General features: G+C 35.0%; 2 protein-coding genes and 1 non-coding gene across 4 annotated transcripts in view; 1 reads left to right on the top strand and 2 right to left on the bottom strand.

Moving 5' to 3' along the window:
• The window catches only part of LOC148854919 (Nucleotidylyl transferase superfamily protein), an 8917-nt gene extending 1793 nt beyond the window's left edge, over positions 1 to 7124 (bottom strand). The window contains exons 1-9 of one of the 2 annotated variants that reach the window (XM_088984732.1): positions 6944 to 7124; positions 6722 to 6820; positions 6389 to 6473; positions 5879 to 5948; positions 4631 to 4691; positions 4486 to 4539; positions 3640 to 3796; positions 3447 to 3543; positions 1546 to 1655 (exon numbers count right to left, since the gene is read on the bottom strand). In XM_088984732.1, coding sequence (XP_088840858.1) covers positions 1546 to 1655; positions 3447 to 3543; positions 3640 to 3796; positions 4486 to 4539; positions 4631 to 4691; positions 5879 to 5948; positions 6389 to 6473; positions 6722 to 6820; positions 6944 to 7102 — 892 coding nt within the window. In that variant the 5' untranslated portion in view covers positions 7103 to 7124. The remainder of the gene's footprint in view (positions 1 to 1545; positions 1656 to 3446; positions 3544 to 3639; positions 3797 to 4485; positions 4540 to 4630; positions 4692 to 5878; positions 5949 to 6388; positions 6474 to 6721; positions 6821 to 6943) is intronic. The other variant, XM_088984734.1, reaches the window with a different exon arrangement.
• A 58-nt stretch (positions 7125 to 7182) lies between these two features.
• On the top strand, positions 7183 to 7263 carry TRNAL-CAG (transfer RNA leucine (anticodon CAG)). Its single transcript has one exon. It is a non-coding gene; the product is annotated as a tRNA-Leu (tRNA).
• Positions 7264 to 18736: 11473 nt separating this feature from the next.
• Positions 18737 to 21096, bottom strand: part of LOC148854921 (HEAT repeat-containing protein) — a 39489-nt gene continuing 37129 nt past the window's right edge. The window contains 6 exon segments of the mRNA XM_088941240.1: positions 18737 to 19383; positions 19950 to 20064; positions 20211 to 20336; positions 20427 to 20567; positions 20647 to 20752; positions 20887 to 21096. Coding sequence (XP_088797366.1) covers positions 19013 to 19383; positions 19950 to 20064; positions 20211 to 20336; positions 20427 to 20567; positions 20647 to 20752; positions 20887 to 21096 — 1069 coding nt within the window. The 3' untranslated portion in view covers positions 18737 to 19012.

Below are 21096 nucleotides of genomic sequence, written 5' to 3' on the forward strand. Positions count from 1 at the left end.
TCCACCAGGGGATTGAAAGGAATACATTAGGTTCACACTTAAGCATTGTAAATCCATTTATGAAAACTGTCTTCTTCACAGAGGCTAACATTGTATCACTAATATTAATAGATTCCTGAAAATACCAGTCCTAATCCACTAGTATTAGTATATAGAAATCCCATCTGTCCTCCTAATAAGGATGCCATCAGAACTTAAGGAAATGTCTTGCATTAAACTGGATTCTTTCTATGAAAAGAACATGCATGACTAAGCTGAAGTGTGAACTTTGATCTGGGAATAAATGGCATCAATTCCTAGTCATCTTGCCAGTTTTACAGGCTAGGATTAATTTACATCATTTCAATTATTTGTATGACTCTTTCTCAAGTTATTTTTGGTCTTTCTTCTGGGTCTAGTTTTACTGTTCTTAGTTGGTTTACCACCAGACTTGCTAGAAGTAATCACACATAGGGCAATATACATCATAAATTTTATAGAAAGTAGAAGGCAAGCCAATACAAAGATTTAGACACTAATATCACAACTTACCTAATATATCTTTCAAATAGAAAAACTATGAGATATGAATATCTAAAACTTTCAACCGCTCAGGTGTAACCACTTTTGTTTAACTAAAGATCTGGCACATTATATTCTTTTGCTACTGAATAAGTATTTTTGCTTTCTTTCCTTCAATTCCCCACTCATCAGTCTAAGTCTAGGTCTAATTACTACCCTTTTATTTCATAACACCCTCAACATCAATAAATAAATAAGAAAAAAAAAACATTGCTAACAGAGAATATCTCAAACACTAAAAATAAACAAAATAGTACCTGATAGGAATCAATCAGCACCCTTAAGACTTATTCTAGAAAGAAGGCCTTACAACAGGTCCTGATATGGCATAGTGATGGTACTTGGGATTTGGACAGAATTGAATACCAAGGGTATTTTTGCCATTTTACAATTTTTCTGTAAGGTCTAATAATAGGGTTTGATTGTCTATTTATAGTTTGTTTATGTTTAAAATTCCAGAGTCATTGCATAAATAGGATTAGAGTTATTGAGTCTTCCTTGAACTGAAAATAGGATACGACAGCTTAGTTTGAGTCCTACTAGGATTATTGAGTCCAACAGTTTGACTCCTAAGACAATTATGAGTCTAACAGCTTGATTCCTAAGATTATTATGAGTTTAGAGCCTTATATATATATATATATATATATGGACATTTACACAAAAGGCAATGAAGTTTATTGAGTTTTCTTTAGCTTATGCTAGAGGTGAGTGATTCCAGGTATTTTCTCTCCCTATTTTCTCTCTTATTCCTTCAAGAAGCCATTACAGCCATAAAATTCTGATCCAAGAAGACCATTCAACATTCTCTAAGGACTAGAACTGAGCTGGTCCTACATCAGTACCCCATCTCCTGAGAATAAATGATCCAGACTATTCACTATAGCACCAGAAGATAGTCATCTTATTATTAAAATTAAAAGAAATATAAATCTTATCTATTTAAAAATAAATAAGAAATTAGATAAACAGGGTAAGACTCACCAACTTTTTCAAATTGCTTAACGCGATCTTTGATTTGAGACACTGTCAAAGGAGGTTTGTCTGCATTGATTGCTGAAATCTCAAAACATGGATAGCCATCACCACAGAAGCTACATAAGAAAGGGATAATTCATAAGGAAGGAATTATAATAGCATGTTTCCCTAATAGGTTTGTGTGTGCATACATAAAAATAAGCAATATATATTATAACTCATAACTGGACTAGAAATGAATGTATAGATATTACAAAGTACAAGTTGAAGGTGCAAATTAGGCCAAGTTAGGCCACACTGAAGTCAACGCCAGCCCAACCTTAAGTGTTGAACCTACAAAACAATCTTCACCTTGATGTGGAAAATAGACCTGTTCATGGGCCGGATAGCCCGACGGGCTGGCCCGGCCCCGCTCATCCCGTTAGAAGTCAGGCTTGGTCATAATTTTAGACCCGCAGGCTCGGGCTCGGGCCTAAAGCACCAGGCCCGAATTTTTTCGAGCCGGGCTCGAGCTTTCTCAAAAAAGCCCGAGCCCGACTTGATATTATATGCTAAATAATAAAAATATATTTTATTTAATAAAAAATATATATACAATATTTTTTCTTTGTTCTTCTTCTCTTTTTTCCAAGTAATAGTGAGATGTTTATTATTTTTTAGTTTTTAGGGTTTTTAATATAAACAAAACACTTTTTATTGAATAAAAAAGAAAAAAATCTGTTTTCAAGTTTTTGGCTGGGCTCGGGCTCAGACACAAGACCTAGGCCCGATGGTCGAGCTGGGCTCGGGCTCGGGCTCGGGCCTGAGTGTATTCTGTTGATTCATATACAAAGCCCGGCCCGAACCCGGCCCGTGAACAGGTCTAGTGGCAAACCATGGCCCAATCCAACCTCAACCCTAACTTAACCCAACCCAACCCAAAGGTGGCATCAGGTTGAATTGGGTTTGGGTTGAGTTCAGGTTGGATTTCTTCACCTTTTTGCTCTAAAAATTTTTTATCACTTCTCAGATAAGGGTTAACATAGAAGAGAATATGTGCTTATCTGGAAGAGAAAGTAAGAGAAAGAGAAGAGAATACAGGTTAGAAGAAAAGCAAAAAGTATCAAGTGTGAGTCTCTCTCTGTTATTTACACCCTTGTACATCATATACTAAATAACCACTATACCCATGGTTGTCCACTCTCCATAACAGCACCAAAAGACCCATCAGTCCCATCTCTATAGTCTTATGTAATAGGTGAATACCACTTAGATTTAAAGGAAAATTTTATAGAACAATTGTAAGGCCGCCTATGCTGTATGGAGTGAAGTGTTGGGTAGTCAAGAAACAACATGTCCAAGAATGAGTGAGGCAGAAATGTATATGTTGAGATGGGTGAGTGGAAAAAACTAAAAAGGATAGGGTCAGAAATAAAATCATTCAAAGGAATCTAGAAGTAGATCAAATAGATGATAAAATGAGAGAAAATAGACTAAGATGGTTTGGTCATGCACATGGAAGACCACCTACAGAACCCATAAGAAGAAGCAATCCGTTACAAGTTGAAAGGGCTAGAAGGCTACCCTTGCATTTGTAATAGGTGGTCTTCTATCTGTTACTTACACCTGACAAAATGTACTTCACACCCTATGGATGGTTTGCCTGTAACTATGAAGTGCAAAAATTTGGTTCTGACAATATCAAATGTAATTATGTTTCTTGTTCAGAAACTAAATCCTAGACAACCAAGTGAAATAGAATAACAGAATTCATGCAGGTAATTCCAAATAGTTGGAACATGGGATAAAATTATGAACCATTTATGCATCAAAACTAGACTTGGTTCTATTTATTTATTTATTTACCTTTCATTACAAATTCAACTGAAAAGTTCCAGACAAAAAGCTCTATACAAGGATTCATTTACCTGGTAGCAACATCCAAGAGTTTGAGATGTCCATCATGCAAAGGATTAAATGAACCAGATAATATTATTTTTCTCTCTGAATTGGAGCTATTTGTATCTGCAAATTCGGTTCTTCAAGAATAAATAATAGACAAAATCCAGTAAAATATGCCTTCTCTTTTGTGTTGAATCCAATCTGCAAATTACATTATACCATTTGAAAATGGATAAACTTTCATGCATATTTCTCCATTTATAAGTTGGTGCAATTCTTGATCCTCATCAAAGAGAGTTTCACATTCAATGGGAACTTCTGATTCATTCAGTTCTGAAGTAAATGTTGCCGAGACTCTGCATGCATCAGCAATTGCCTACACCAGAAAGGAATAAAAGACAAGGCTGATGATAAAGATATGTAAGGTTATAACATCATCAAGTAAATTATCAAATACATCAAATAAACAAAGTTAAGAATTCCAAAATGCCACATTCAACTATGTCCAGAAATAAAAAATAAAAACATGGCCATAATGCCTCAATCATCAATTATCTATAGTTTATGACAAGATATTCAAATTTGAGAAATTTCTACAAAATTATTATACAGAGAAAACCAGAAGAAAAGATTTACAAAATCTTCTTTAAGAAAAATATATATTACACCACAAATATCATCCATGGGAACACCCTATCTTTCAAATCTTGAATGTCCTAGACAATTTGCATGCTCAATCAAACCAGACGTGATAAATTTCTAATTCAATGCAAGTACAGTTCATCTTTGAATAAGTTACACAACATAAAAACAAAAACAAAGGTGTATGAGCATGAAATGGATCACATATCTCATACAATGGACCTGAGTTGAATCCGGAACTGGATCAGATGAAAGATTTCTCTTTTTGGAATTGAAGCCAGATATAACTAGATCTGCTCTAGTTCAGACCCATTTTATGCCCTAATGTCAAGTGACTAGAATAAATTTGTAACTTTCTTTAAAGCATTTTCTTAATAAGCAAATGGCATTAATATAATTCTACGCTTGGTATCAATGATGCACCTTGAGCAAATAATGACTTGAAACCTTGTCTTCGTGTTCACGAGTTCTCAAACCCTAACAATGACATTCAGTGGAAAGAGTAATTAAATTATGTCTCAATACCTATAGAGATCAAAATAAGAACCAAAAGAAACATGGAAAATACCTTTGACAAGGTAACTTTAGAGACCCAAAGTCGACCAGATGTCCTTGTTGAGACATAAAATCTATATATGACAAAATAACAAAAAGCTAATTCCATATTCCAAAGGGGAAAAATATCATATTTTCAAACTAAAAGATCCAATGGACATTGAAACTAACACAATAAAAAGGAAAATGAAGAGAGGGGGAAAAAGAAAACCAGGAAGAAATGCTAAACACAGTAATCACAACTTCTATTGTAGGATTAGGAATATGAATGTCAGAATCTAATTCCATTTTGAAGTCTTGGAATCTGGCAGACCATGAAGTATAAAACTGATGGATTTAGAAAATTCTCAAAATAGAAATCCTCTGTATAAATAAGAGGCTCCGGTAAGAAAGGCAATACTTGTATCATACATGTAATAACAGCCAAATAAGTAATGAAAACATAATACATAGTGATGTAGGTAAAAAAATGTATAGTGAAATTATTTTGGTTTATCCTCAAGTAAAAATGAACTCTTCAAATCTATTCAGAGAAAATCTCACATAGATTAAAGCATATAATTTTAATTTTTTAGTTCTCTGCAGCAAAATGAAGGCCAATTCATAACCAAAACAACAGTTGTTAACTTAACCACTTTCTCCAACTAGAAAGCCACTATGTTGATATACCTTTTAAATGGAATTCAAAGATCATATACTAAGTTGTACCTGACAATGCAAATTGAAATCATATCTCATAACACAAGAGCACTATCTTCTTAGCTTACATTAAATCTTCCAATAAAGCCACAAATAGTATGATTTTCTATGAGCAGTGGATAAGGCTCTCTTAAATTCATGAATTAGAAATTAGTTCTAGAATGAGAAGGGAATTTTAACCAAAATAAAATGATATAAGATCCATTGAGAAGAGTTTTTATAATTGTGTTTTTTCCAATTTATTAATAATATCAAGATTCAAGACTTAACTAGGAGTTGGATGTATAGCTAGAGCTATGCATATAGTGAAGACCCATGATAGGAAATAGGTTATATATTTAGTCCAGCAAACAAGTATTGCCTTTAATTTACACCATACATCATACAAGTGGTGTAATGTATTCAAATAACTGGGGGTTGCTACAGTTTTAACATCAATATAAAAACTGCAAGTAGGCTGGAATTAAAAAAAAAAAAAAAGCTTTAACAAGAACAAAAAAAAATTACAGAACTCATGTTTACATGAAGAACAAGACAAAAAGGAAATCATGAAAAACAATACCTGTGATCCCCAAGTTTTGGACGTGTGCTAGCCAAAGAACCAGTGAACCCCACCCCAACAACTGGGAAACCTATTAAAGATATGTCCACGTTACACCACACAAGTAATAACTGAGTTTGTTGAGGCAGAAACAAGTACTCAATTTAAGATGCTTAAATACTTGCATACTGGAAAAAGTAGCAAGACTAGCTCTCTCTCTCTCTCTCTCTCTCTCTCTCTCTCTCTCTCTCTCTCTCTCTCTCTCTCTCTCTCTCTCTCGCTCGCTTAAATGAAATTGAATTATATTCAGCTGTAACTATAGGAATATTTTTATCTAGTGGCAGAATCCTGAAGTCTGAACAATGAACGATGAAAGAGACCAGATAAAAATAACAATTATAGTTTAGCACATCTCAATTTCCATTTACCATAATCGATATCCTTAACCAAATAAAAGTGCTTAAATATCGCCAGGCACAGTTGTAATGAGAAGTATTCATTTCATGCGGTTAGACATGCATTATACAGAACCTGGACTAGAGAGCTTCAATGCACGGTTGTAAGCCAACAACGCCAATTCTTCAACAGTTTGCTGACCAGTGAAATGTGTTGGAATCTGCATAATAATAGAGAGATCTCGTTAATTCCGACTTAGACGAATGTATTGAAGAATTCGTAAACCTCTTCAAGAAATATTCCACAATCATGTTTATATGAATCTATATTCGAATTAATCCATATATAATGAAACAGACTAAAATTTCAACTGTATATGTTCTATTATCACATCAAAACGTCCATTTGGCGGGAAATTGATCATCAAATTTTAAATTACTAATGAAGGGGAACAAATCGTTTTTCTACCTTGCCAAGCAATTGGGTCATGGACATTCTGGAATAAGGGACGACAGCTTCTAGGACCGTATTCGAAGCTCCGGGGATGGACATCAACCAGCCAAGAGACTGCTCAATTTTTTATTTTTCTCGATTATTTGTCAAATAATTCCAGAAGAAGAAGATGGTGGTGAGGATTAAACTGACAAGTTTGTTACATAGAGAACAGAGGAAGCAAGGATGGCGTGGAACCTGAGAAGCTCCGCCGGTGAGATAGAGAACAGCCTGCGTGGGACTTGAGTGTATGGCTTCGACCAGGACCCGAATCCAACCGTCCGCCATCTGTGTACGTTGATCGCCTCTCTGCGCTCCCCCTGAACCTGAATCCAACCGTCCGCGCTCCGTCATCATCTATTCATCTTTGTACAAATACGGGTTACTGTTTCTGATTTTCTTTATTTCAAAGAGATTATAGGTTTACAGGCATCAAAGTCAAGATGGCCGAGTTGGTCTAAGGCGCTAGTTTCAGGTACTAGTCCGAAAGGGCATGGGTTCGAATCCCATTCTTGACAAGTTAATTTTGCGCTTACTCAGCATTAGACCACCTGAATGCCTGATGGGTTTAATTTTGCGCTTCCTCACTAACTATGTTAAACCACCTGGTGGATTGAACCGCTGAGTAGACCGCATTTGGTCAATTGGTTGACGTTAGACAGACATTTTTACTGTTATTTTTCATCTATTTATTTCGACATTTTTTCCCTTATTTTCTTCCGGTAGGTCTCTTGAGCCTTTTCATTCAAAGTCTGAATTTAAATTTCTTATATTGTCATAACCTTTCTATCATTTTCTTTCCAACAAGTTTTTTCTTTGTGCCTACTCATAATGGTTAGAGTTAGAGTGGTAGACCACCTGATGGGTTGCACTCCGGATTTGTTACTCACAAATTGTTATTGTATGGCCACATCTCTACCCACAAAGCACCACCATTGTGCAATATGAATATCTTTTCTTTGTGCCTACTCATAATGGTTTTAGTTAGATCACCTGATGGGTTGCACTCTAGATTTGTTACTCAAATTGTTTCCACATGACCACATCTCTACCCACAAAGCACCATCATTGTGCAACGGGAACATCTCTCATGAATAACAAGGGAGATATTCCCAATGCATAATTGTAATTAGGGGTGAGCATGAGTCAATTTGGTTCAATTTCATGGCAGAAGCTGGACCTACCTTATAGGGATCGGTTCCAAGTTTTTGGAACTGGAACCTATCTTGTAAACGATCAGTTCTGGGGCCTACCCGTGGAACCTGTTCTTTGCTTACTCTCCCTTTTAAGAAATGAAACATGTCCTTAAAAAGTTGATTTCTTGACAAGCTTCATTTTGCGCTTACTCAGTATGTTAGACCACATGTAGGTTGAACTACTGAGTAGACTGCATTTGGTTGACATCAGACATTTTTACTATTCATTTTCTTCTATTTATTTCGACATTTCTTCCCTTTTCTTTCTACTAGTAGGCCTCTTCGGCCTTCTCATTCAAAGCCTAAATTTTAATTTCTTACTAGTAGGGACCCGTGCGATGCATGGGATTTGTTAAGTTAAAGATATACAATAGAAACACGTAAGAGTATACAATTGTTTTATATAATAATTAATAATCACTTATATTTTATATACTACTTTTAATAATTTTTTTACAATACAAAAATAACAATAAATAGTTTTAGATAGGATAACTTATCAAATTTAGGTATGACAACTTTCCCCATTTCCCCGATCCCCGTAGGGATTTACCCCAAATGGGACGGGGATGGGGATGATTTCCCCCCCACGAGGACGCAATGGGGAAATTTTCATCCCTATTGGCGGGGATGGGGAGAGCATTCTCTGCCCCGCATGGACCCTGATCCCCATCCCATGGGATCCCTACTAATATATATGTATATATACACATACGTTTATATATGTACACATACGTCTATGTGTTAATATTTTTAAAAATATGGTTGAATATATTTGAATATTTTCTAATATGATTGTAAATTTTAATTATTTTATCTTTTAAATAAAAAAAAAACAAAATGGTTGACATTATAAAGAATCACAGGGAGTGGGGATCCCCGTGGAAATGGGGATGGGATAACTTTGTCCACATTAGTGGGGATAGGGACAAGAACATGAATGGGGATTTTTGTGGGGACGGGAATAGGAAGAGGCTCCTTGTCCCTGCCCCGCCCCGCCCCGCACCATTTCCATTCCAAATTAAACTAATGAAACTGACTAACCCGATTTCTAGCATTCCCAATAAGCTTTGGTTCAACAATTTCTCAACCTGATTAGGTTGGATCATTTTCACTTTGGCCATTTGTAAACTGACTAAAATCAAGTGGCCCAACCATAGATATATATTAATATTTTATATTTTGAATATAGGAAATTGAGAAAATCCCAATATTTCTTAGGCTAAAATAGTTTATATCATAAATTTAATTTTTTAAGTTTAAATCTTTTGAACTAATTGACCCAAACTGATATAACCTGAGTGACCAATCCCCCAACCTGACCAAGTCGATTTGGTTGGCCAAACAACTTACAACTGAACCGAACCAACCCATAAAGAATAGTTTAATCTTCAATAATTATTAAAAATTTATAGCGAAAGTACACAATAAATTAAATTTAAAAAGCTAAATAACAATAGTTTAAACTCCAATAATTATTGAAAATTTTCTATTAAATAACAACACAAAAATAGATTTATACATAATTATTGAAAATATATTTATCACAAAAAAATAAATAATTATTGAAATGCAATAAATATTAATTTTAGTATAGATAAATATATAATAAATAAAGATTAAGTTTTAAAGCTATTATTATTAAACAATAATTTTTTTGAAAGTTATTTTCTAGAATTATTAATTGGTATAAATGAAATCAGTTATTTACAATATTATTTATTTATTGAAATAAGATCATTTAATATCATTTTTTAAATTTTAAAATATTAACTACTTGTTGAATTTAATAATCCATCAAATTATAGTACTATTAATACATAATTTTGTTATTTAAAATATTTTTTATTTAAGATATTTAGTTACTAAAAATTTTTAAATAATATTTCATTTTTAATCTATAAAATCAGAATTTATATTATTTGTACATAACTTCGTGATGAATTTTGTAAAAATATATAATTACTAACTGAATTTTGTAAAAATGATTATTAACTGAATTTTGTAAAAATATATAATTTTACAAGAATATTTAAAAAATTATTAACTTTTTTAATTCAAACTTTCTTTAGATAGATGTAGATAAAAAGTGAGAGAGAAGATAAATAAGAAATAGAGATAATTAGGAGAGAAATTCTCTACTAAATTAGAGATAGCTTATGAGAAAGTTGGGGATAATGGGGGAGGTTGTTTAGGAGAAATTTTACGATATTAGATTATTTAGGTTATTGGAACGTGTAGGAGAGAGAGAGAGAGATTTTCTAATTGGTAGTTTCAAAAATGACATAGATTACAAAAATTCAAAAATTCAAAAAAAGGAGAAAAATTCTAGACTTCCTTGTTATATATATATATATATATATATATATATATATAGAGAGAGAGAGAGAGAGAGAGAGAGAGAGAGAGGGAAAGAAAGATATTGTTGTAAACTTTTATCATTTTCTTTCCAACAAGTTTTTTTTTTTTTTCTTTGTGCCTACTATGGTTAGACCACTTGATGAGTTGCACTCCGGATCTATTATTCACAAACTGTTCCCACATGGCCACTTCTCTACCCATAGAGCACCACCATCGTGCACTGAGAACATCTCCACTGAATGACAAAGGATATATTCCTAATGCATAATTGTAATTAGGGGTGAGAATAGTTAGTTTGGTTCAATTCCATGGAAAAACCTAGACCTACCTTGTAGCAGTCAGTTCTAGGTTTTTGGATCCGGAACCTATCCTGTGAAGATTGGTTCTGGGGTCTACCTGTGGAACCTAATCTTTGTCTACTCTCCCTCTTAAAAAATGAAACATGTCCTTTAAAAGTTGATTTTTAATAATGATAATATATAATTTAACACTTATATTATGTTTTATTGATTAAATTTACTAATTCAATGTGTAGATTATCATAATATATTAACATATGCTTCAAAATTTATCATATTATAATTTAAATTTTGCAAATGTTACCTTTTACATTATTTATAATGCATATTCAAATACTAAAACGAAAACAAATGATCAAATTACTTGGGTAGCTTAATGGTCAAGTGAGACCATGGATTTTGTAAAAATGAGTGTATGGGTTCAAATCTTCACATTTTTTTAAATATTTTGGAGTTTATTTCAGGGCAAGTTTGGTTCCAAGGCCGGTTCCACCAAGGTTACATATCCCATATTTTGTCCTCATCCCATTCTCAATTCAATTGGACTTAAACCTTAGAAGACCTTTGAGAGACAATGAACTCAATGAAGTTACTAGTTTTCTGCACACCCTCAAAGAAGCAAACCTATCACCAAATACCCTTGACATTCAAGTTTGGGCCCTCCATCCAGTTGGTAAGTTTTCAACCAAGCCTTGCTCTAGGGCTTTAATCGAGGAAGAACAGATAATTGATTAGTTCCCCTTCAAGAGAATTTGGTGCCCCCATTTTCCTTCCAGAGTTTGCTATTTTGTGTGGAAAGCTCTAAAGAGGATCAATACTTATGACCTTCATCCAAAAAGAACCATGGAAGATTTTATTTATTCCTACATGTTTGTTGCTTCTTCTAAAAGATGGAGAATCAGCCAATCACATACTACTACATTGTGAGGAAACCAGGAAACATTAGATTTTCTTCCACACTATATTCAATTACATTTGGATCTTCCCAGAACATGTGATAGATTGTCTCAAACAATGGTCAAGAAGAGGTTTAAGCAAAAGAGGGAAGACGTTGTGGCATTCAGAAGCTCATGCTATCCCTTGGAGCATTTTGGAAGAGAGAAATGATTGTATTTTCAACAACAAAATAAGAAACCACTAGAAGATCATGTCAATCATTTCTTATAGATTCTTCCTTTGGACCTCTAGTTCAAAGTATTTCAAAGGAGTCTACATCTCTGATCTTCAAAGGAATGCTGTAAACTTCCTATTCTCTAAACACATGTCTTTTACCTCACCCCAGATCAATGGATCTATAGAGGAAGGGGAGAAAATCTAGTATAGCAAGAATTGGTGGAATTTTTAGAAGACATGGTACAATAAGTTGGATTTTCAATGGACCAATTGGGATAGCCTCTTCAACAAAGGCTGAAGTCATGGCAGCCTTAACTAGAATCAAGATTGCAAGAGATTTGGGCTACTTGAATATATTCATAAAAGAAAATTTTGCATATACTATCAATTGGTTAGCTGATTGTGACGGTAATCCCTGGACTTATAGCTCATTTCTTGGCTGAAGCTAGAGACATCCTCTCTAACATGAATGCACGGTTGGGTTGGGTCCCTAAGGAGCAAAGCTTTGTTTTTGATGGTCTTGCAAAGGATGGCGCTCATAGGGATTTCTTGTTTAATGATAGTTCTCTCCCTATATAACTGAGTTAGTAGTTTTCTGTGTACATCTACTCATGTACTCCTTTCTTTTGAATAAAGTTACCATCTTTTTCAAAAAAAAAAAAAAAAAAGAAGAAAAGGTTAGAAATACCTTAACAGCCTCTGTAGTGGATAAAAGGTACTGATAATAATAATGGCGTAAAGCATCCAATACACAAGCAAGTGTATTCCAAACATCAAGGTGTTGGTTTGTAACCTATAGTATGGTCAACAATGTACTAATATTGTAATGTTTCAAGAGAAAAAAGGGAAAACCGATCAACATAAACATTAAATAAAGATGAATGCAATTGGAAAATACAAAAAGAAAACATCTATTTTTACGGAATGAGACTTTTTCCCCTATTATTGTCTTTAACAAGCTACATATATCACATTTGATGAAATGTAACACAACATTATTACCAAATATCCACTAGTTGGTATAGAAAATATATAAATATCCTCAAGTAGTTCAGTATTAAAAATATCAGAAATGTTTTAATTTTTTGAAGAATGGTGAAAATTTTATTAGAAAAAAAGAGTGTGAGAGAGAGAGAAGGCTTCTAAGGGAAAGATTTCCTCAAAAACATTTTTAATTGATTACTTTGATCTTTCTACATCTTCAACAAGGGGTTATTACTTGGTACAACGACAAGAAATAGCAAAATCTTAGGTTGACATGCCTTAAAACACAAATTCAAGCCTGAGTGTCATCACTTGGTTTCAAAATGCTAGAGGTTAGCTCCATATCCAATCCAACCAACCCAAGACCCTAGATAGATGGAACCATCATTGGTAATTCCATTTTTTATCTTTCAACAAACCAAATCATCCTTTACTTTTTAATTCCTTCAACCACATCTTTCCTCATGACTCACAACCATTAAATATATTTCTTCCTTCGATTTAGCATTTCTTTCCTCCTCCAATTGAAACATTTACTTTGTCCATAAAACCTCCAACAATAATCAATTTCTATGTGATGAACTCGCCAAGAAAAATGCAATGTCTTGATACACTTTGATGTCTAAAAAATGACTTTCCATATCTTCATAAAAGGTTTAGTGTGCAAAACCTTGTCATGATTTTTGTATCAATTATGAACATCATCCACATCAACCAAGTTATTATATGTAACCCCAAGGGAGGTTTCTCCAATAGTTCAGGACCTGGGGAAAGGTGAGTGTAATTAACACCACATAAAAATGTAATACAAATAGGTTCATGTATCTGAAGTTTTGGGAGCCATCATTCACAAATACTTGGAACAATTCCCAACAGTGTAAATAGCATTAATCCCTACTTAAGTACCAAAATCATAAACTACCCAACTCCCAAAGAAGGCAAAAGATGGAATAAGAGAGAGAGAGAGAGAGAGTAATGAACTTCTTCTTAGAATGTCATTGCAGTGAGTCAAAAGTTATTCCAGGAAGTATAGAGTCATCTATATTGGAACTTGCACAAAACACCCAGAACGGGAAGAAAGTTAAAAACCTCCTATAACAACTAGCCATGTAGCTAGAAGTAGAGTATTCTCTTTTTTGGCTGGCAAGAAATAGAGTGTTCCTCTAATTGATTTATGACACTGGAGAGTAAAGTATAAAATTACTCTGGGAACAAATCATTAGTTGTAGTCACCCTATTGGTTTGTAAAGCACAATTTTTGTCATGTTTTCTTAGCCTATAACAGAGCATAACTCTTCTCGAGTAAATTAATTCTTTCAATGAAGTGAAAAGTGTCTTCCCTCAATTAGTTAAAAGAGTGTTCTTGTTTTATATTGGATTGAATGCAACCATTTTAAAAATAGAAAAATTTGTTTTAAACCCTATCAAGGAAGTTTTTGACTTCAAGATATTTTTCACTATGAAAAATGTCAATAAATTTGGTTGTTAAGGTTGTTATTATTTTCAATAACCAAACAAAAATTAAAATAGAATACCTACAAAACATCTCTCTCACACATACATATTTACATATACAAGTGGCATGTTTCCTAACTGATTTGTTTATTAAAGAAGTTACTTTTGAGGAGAGGTGAGATGGAGGCAGAAATTAAGAGCATTATGGTTAAAGGAGGGAGACAATACAACTTTCTTCCACGCATTTGCAAGTGGGAGGAGAAACCTGATTACAAGGGTACAAGTAGGGGAGGAAGCGGCTGAGAATTGGGAAAATATTCAAAGGTTAGTATTGGACTTTTACAGGAAGCTCTATTCAGGGAGGAAATGGTGTTGGATCTCTTTGGGGGATGTTGAAACAAAATAAAAAAAAAAAATTGAGTGAGAGAGCGGCTGGTTGACTAGAGAGGGAGGTTGAAATAGGATAAGTTAAAGAGGCTTTGAAGAGGATAAATGGAGACAAAGATCTAAGTCATAGATGGTCAAGGAATTCTATGAAAATAAAATGGTGGAAAGGAGAGCTAATGCAACTTTTATTTCACTAATACAAAAGAAGATGGGGGTTGTGAACATAAAGGATTTTAGGCCAATAAGCTTGGCATGCAGTCCCTATAAGCTCTTGGTCAAAATCTTATGAAATAGGCTATGGAAAGTGATTCATGTAGTGGATGAAACTCAAATGGCTTTTGTGAAGGTAAGACAAATTTTGGATGGGGTGATGGTGGCAAGTGAATTTATATACTCAATATTGAGAAAAGGGAGGTCTGGGCTAGTTTATAAATTAGACATTGAGAAAGCATATGATCATGTGGAGTGGAGATTCTTGGAAGAAGAACAAAGGTTGATGGGATTTGGAGAAAAATGGAGGGGTTAGATGTATGGGCGCATCTCATCTATTTCCTTTCTAGTGATCCTTAATAGGGTTTCTTCATAGTTCTTTCAAGCTTCTAGGGGGCCAAGACAAGGGGACTCTTTGTCCCCCTTATTGTTTGTCTTGGCTATGGAAGCTATAAATCTCTTGTTAAAGTGGTGATTTCAGTAGGTTTGTTTAAAGGGATATAGTGTAAGGTCAAAGGGGCCAAGCTTTGGACATTTACAATTTGCGGATGATACTCTCATCATTTTAGTTGCAAAGGTGGATCAAGTGATAAATTTAAAAGTATTTTGAGTTGCTGACAATGTTTGCAGTAGATTTAGAGTGCCAAATAGGGGAGCTTCCCTTTTCCTATTTAGGCCTCCCAGTTGGGGTCAAATATGGTTCAACAAGCACATGGAGGCCGCTTATAGAGAGGGTGGAAATGAGGTTGGGAAAATGGAAAGCAAGATATTCCTCACTTAGGGGAGAATAACCCTCATAAGAAGTGTGTTGTCGAGTCTTACTACATACTAACTCTCACTATTGAAAATACCAACTGTTGTAGCCAATAAGATAGAAAAGATCCAAATGGATTTTCTTTGAAAAGGGGCAAAGGGACTCAGAAAGTTTCATTTAGTAAAGTAGAAAAAGGTGTGCAAACCAAAAACATTAGGTGGTTGGGTTAAGAAGGATAAAGACATTCAATAACTCTTATGGGTAAATATGATTATGGAGGTTTGGGTTGGAAAAGGAGAGGGATTCGTTATGAAGAGTGGTGGTAGGGAAATACGGGGTGGTGAGGTTTGGGTGGAAATCAAAGGAGCTTTCAAACTCCCATTTGCTTTTTGACATTTTTTTGGGTAAATTGCTGAAACTTTCCTGAAGTTTCCCGTTATTGCTGAAACCTCCCCTCAGGTTAGGTAATTGCAATCACCTCCCTTAAACTTTCTAATATAGTTGTAAGTAGACCCCTTTGATAGAATCTTCTAAAAAAAGGCATCAAAATCTCTAAAGTACCCTTTCAATTACTTTTGACAAAAATGTCTTTTTTTTTTTCAAATTTTCTCTTCATATGAATTACTTGCCCAAAGCCTTCCAATCTTTTTTCTGAAATTGATTTATTTTTCAAACACTCAAAGGTAAAGTTGGAGTGTTTGAAATTCTCTACTTTTTGTTTTTATAAAGTTTGTATTATTTTTACAGTAGAAACTAGCCTCAATAATAATTGCATGGGCATTTTGGATTTTATTTGTGCTGCTTGTTAGAGGATTCTAATAGGGGGAATCTACTTGCAATTATATCAGAAAGTTTAGAGGAGGTGATTGCAATTACCAAACTTCATGAAATATTTCAACTTTCAACAACAGTCACAAACTTCATGGGAGGTTTCAACAATTTACCCTTTTTTTGTGCTTGCTCAGTGTGGTTAGACCACCTGATGGGTTGAACCGCTGACGGACAGAAAATAAAGAAGTACCAACTGGTTGAACCATCTGAACCATTATATATTGAGGATTACCCTTGTGCACCTGAAGCCAAAAGTAGTAACTAGTTTTATCTGGGATTGACGTTTAAATAAAGGTACTTTTTATAGAATATATTCTTATTAATAAATTAAATTAAAAATTATCAAAGTAATATATTACTAATAAAATGAACTAAAAATAACTTTAATATTACATATTATAATGAAATTATATTAAAATTATGAAAATGGCTCTTTAGTAAAAACACAACATTCAAACCATATTTGCTAATGGATAGAATAAGAATTTTAAGTATAAATAAGCATATTTAACTGGGTCAAAACGTAGTCCGACTGAATAGCCTGGTTGGTGGGTCAGAATCTTAAATGTTAGCAAGGGACTAAGGAGACTGGGAGAGGGCGTGGCAACTAGGATAGGGGGACATCACATGAGACTCACGGCCATGCCACAAAGAACCTATCGTTAACCAATCCCACACCAACTATGGGGGATATTCAGTGACCAACTAAATTCAGATGACGGGAGATATTCCCAATGTACGACTGTGGTAGGATGTGGGAAGAGTTTGTGGGGTAAGAGATTCGATTATTGTAGTTGGTTCAAGAACCCAGCTTTGCTGCATCTGTGGAGCCAAGCAGAGTGCCAGAATCGACTGAGTATCAGTTTGTTAGAAACTAATATTGCAAATTTGGAATTCATGCTCCATGTAGCAATGGGATAACTATGTTCCAGATCAATTGTTTCTTCTTCTCTGTTTCTAAAAAAGGCGACAGGAATACTTGAATTATCCAACATTTTGGGACTTTACGCAACAATTTGGGAAGCAATAGAATTATGTTTCTTTTTCTTTTCTAGCGAACATCAGATAGCCCCCATTACAATGCCATATTTTAAATATTAAGGAGCAAGCCCCAGGTTTAAGAATCTTTATTGAAAATAGAAACCATAAAAAGGAGTTTTGGGATGTTGGTCAATGTGAAATGCAGTAAGCACGGTGCCAATGTAAAACCTTTCCTTTTTAATGACTGGTCTTTTATTGGTTCCATGGAGCTACAAAGGGGGGTTAGCTCATACCACAAAACATGTGGGATTCAATCCAAGCCTCCCCTACAACCAGCTACAAACCTTACCAACAGAACCAGTCGTCACCTTCAATGACTTGTCTAAGTAACTGACTAAATTATATTTCCTTGTAGCAGAAATAGGTATGTAGTTTTCTTTGGAGAAGCCAAATTCACTCGAATAGTGACCTAATGACAACCACACCCAGCTTTCCACAAAAGTTACATGTGAGATACTTATACATGAAATCCAATTTCAGCTTTATTTCCCATTTGAGAGGGCTTAGCTTCCTGTTACTGCTTTAGTTAAGCCACTTTGAAGAAACCATAGACATTGACAAGTGCAAGAAGCTTGTCCTAACTCCTAAGAACTGCCTAGATTGCTATACAATGACTCTCTGAACCAAGGTTCAAAGTATCGATACGTATTGGCCGATACGTATCATTCCGAAACCCCTCCGATACACCCCTACAATAAGTGTATTGGGGGTCTGACTGATTCAGGGTGTGGAGGAGGCCTAAACCGGCACCCCTGAACCAGTTGCAAAAAAAATAAAAAAATAAAAAGCACTAAAAAGCTGTATGGATTCGCCCCATACGCCCATGCCAATATATCGATATTTAGAACCTTGCTCTGAACTGCTTATAAGCTTGTTTGGTGAACCCCAAATAACTGTAATCCACATCATAAAAAACCCTCCTGATAGGATTTCCTAAAACCAAAAAAAAAAAAAAAAGGTAAATTTGAGTTCACAATTCAGGTCAGTGTGAAGGGGGAGAGTGGGGGGATAAATACATTTTATGAATTCTGAGGTGGAGTGAACTGTAAAAAGGCCAAAAAAAAAATGTAAACATGCGGAGAGAACGGCATCCAGCTATGCATCAGTGTGGTAACCAAAAAACTTGTCCCGTTTACAGCATGCTATCAGGGTCGGTGCAGACACACATCCACAGGAAGTGGCTTTTCTAGTCCCTCAACAGTATCTTAAGAACCAGTACAACATCTCTCTTGTATAATAATACGAGTTCCCATAGAAAAAAGATATCATCTTATAGAACTCCAGCTTTTGTCTTTTTGGAAAAGTAATTAAACCACCATTACTCACACGCTTCAAACAACCATCAGCATCCAGACCAGTATTTTAGCTCTAATTAGGAAAACATCTAGTCCTAAAGTCCTCCTGAGTATGTTCTAGATTAAGAATGTACAACTTCAATACAAAGCAATTATTACCTATTTCAGTCGCATGAACTAAATTTACATTGGAGAAGAACATGGATTAAAAAAAAACATTTTTTTCTGAGTGTTCTGTCAGTCAGAACTTCTAATGGAAGTCTTATGAAGCAATACTTAATAAATGATGTATGAAAAAAAATTCAACAAAACCAGACAGGAAAATTATAACTTGATTGCCTCTAGGAATTTTCTTCGTTGTTCTTGTTTTTTCCTCTAAGCATGTCACTGAAACTTCCCCTCATGATCCTCCTGAATCTTGTGTCCTCTTGTGGAGGTTGTTGGACGGGCTTTGGAGGTTCAACTGGCTCTGGTAATTCTGCACTCTCCTTCTTGCCCAGCAGCCCACCTTCACCAAAGAAACTGCTCACTGACGATGCAATACCAAGATGGGCACCCATGACCTTACTAATAGCTTCAAAAGTTCCACCTGCTCTTTCCCTGAGTATAATTTCTAGGGCTTCTTTGTGTGCTGGATCAAGTGAATCTGGATCTTTTAGCAAATTCTGTATGGAAGGTAGGAGGAAATCCCGAACACTGGTTGTAGGCAGATCTATTGGAAGAATGAATTTAACTCAATCACAAACCACCTCAACCGGATTAAAGTAAATGGCACTACAGACATGCATGAATTGCAGTTTTTACTTATTATCATTATAACAGTATAATAATTATACTAATAATCAATTTTGTTATCGTTAAAGGTAAATCAACAATAATACATGATAAAATCCTTGAATTCTGTCACCATCCAGTTAGTTTTCTATTCAACCTATGAAACAAAACTCAGCAACATTAACAACACCTGATCCTCTAAATATGCCAACTATCCTGATATTGCTCCATTCTAGCACATAAAAGAATCTGAAAACCAGCAAGGTGCCAACCAGCTGGTTGGTAAGGTCTCCTGCTGGTCATAGCGGAGACTTGGGATTGATCCCGCCTGCACCTGGGTTGGGGGATGGGATACCCCCCGTTGTGTAGTCCTTTGAAAGAAATCAAGAAAAAAAAAAGAATCTGATAACCAACTTATTCACTGGACCCATATCACTTAAAACAACATTCAACATAATAATCAATGAAAAATGAAAGAGAGCACTATTCTTGTGAGAAGCAAACCTGTAGCATCTAGGGCACGTATTGATTCACAAAATGCATTGGCTCTCTCCCGGCGGCGCATCACATCACTTCTAGGTGTTGGTGCACTTGTTAGTTCGAAAATCTTAGACAAAAGATGTATACCATGTTAAAGAAATAAATGTCAGAACTATAAAATAAAAAATTACAAACCAAAATCCAAATAGTGAGATTAGTATCAAATGTCTGATGACAAAATAATATTAATAGTTCTGATAATTATTTCATTAGAAGGTTGAGGATATAATCTCGCAGCCTGTCTGTAGTATGTGGTACAGCAACCACTAATGCATGGATCACAGCAATGGTAGCTTCATGGGATCCATCTTCAAGAAAAGCATCCATCTGAACTCGTATCTTATCAATTATCTGAATGATGACAAGCCTGTTTAGTCATAATGCGTATGGAATTGCTCATATAAGATTTGAAATGCCAAATCAAGGACCAAGAATTTGTACCATGTCACTTTTAAAATGTTGCGCTACAGCTCCAAAAGCATCTATGCTTGCATATTTTACATTTAGATTTTGATCAGAGCCCAGGGTGACAAGGGCAGGTAAAACATGCGTAGAAGCCATTTTCACATCAATAGACGGAACCTATTCAGGAAAGAAACCAAAATAATTAGAAATGTACAATAAAATGTATTAAAAAACTTTATCGGATGGTAGTGCATACAAGGACTTTCAAGAGATTGGCAGCACTGATCTTCATATTTGCATTGGTGCTGACAACCATCTCCCACAGAATATTGAAGATGATTCCATGGTGTTCTTCAAATGTACTGCATGACGAGAGAACTTGTCAGCCAAGGTACCAAAAACAGCACATAAGCCTCAAGTTCAAGAAACCCTCTTTCAGTGTGCCTTGAACCAACAACTTTATCAAGTATTCACAAGCTGGATATAGAATACCAACCAGAGGAAGCGGACAGCATCAATGATCTCAGTAGTACGATTTGTCACGGAACCCTCTTTCAGTGTGCCTTGAACCAACAACTTTCTCAAGTATTCAGATAATTGTTCATGCCTACTGGAGGCACCAAGAATACCGGCCAAGAGAATTGGTAGAACACATACTATAGCAAGTCTCTCAGCCACAGCAGTTTTAGGTTGTAAACCTGCAATT

The sequence above is a fragment of the Nelumbo lutea genome, chromosome 4, assembly GCF_056320005.1.
Source record: "Nelumbo lutea isolate HS-2025 chromosome 4, American lotus-T2T, whole genome shotgun sequence".
NCBI classification, from domain to species: domain Eukaryota; kingdom Viridiplantae; phylum Streptophyta; class Magnoliopsida; order Proteales; family Nelumbonaceae; genus Nelumbo; species Nelumbo lutea.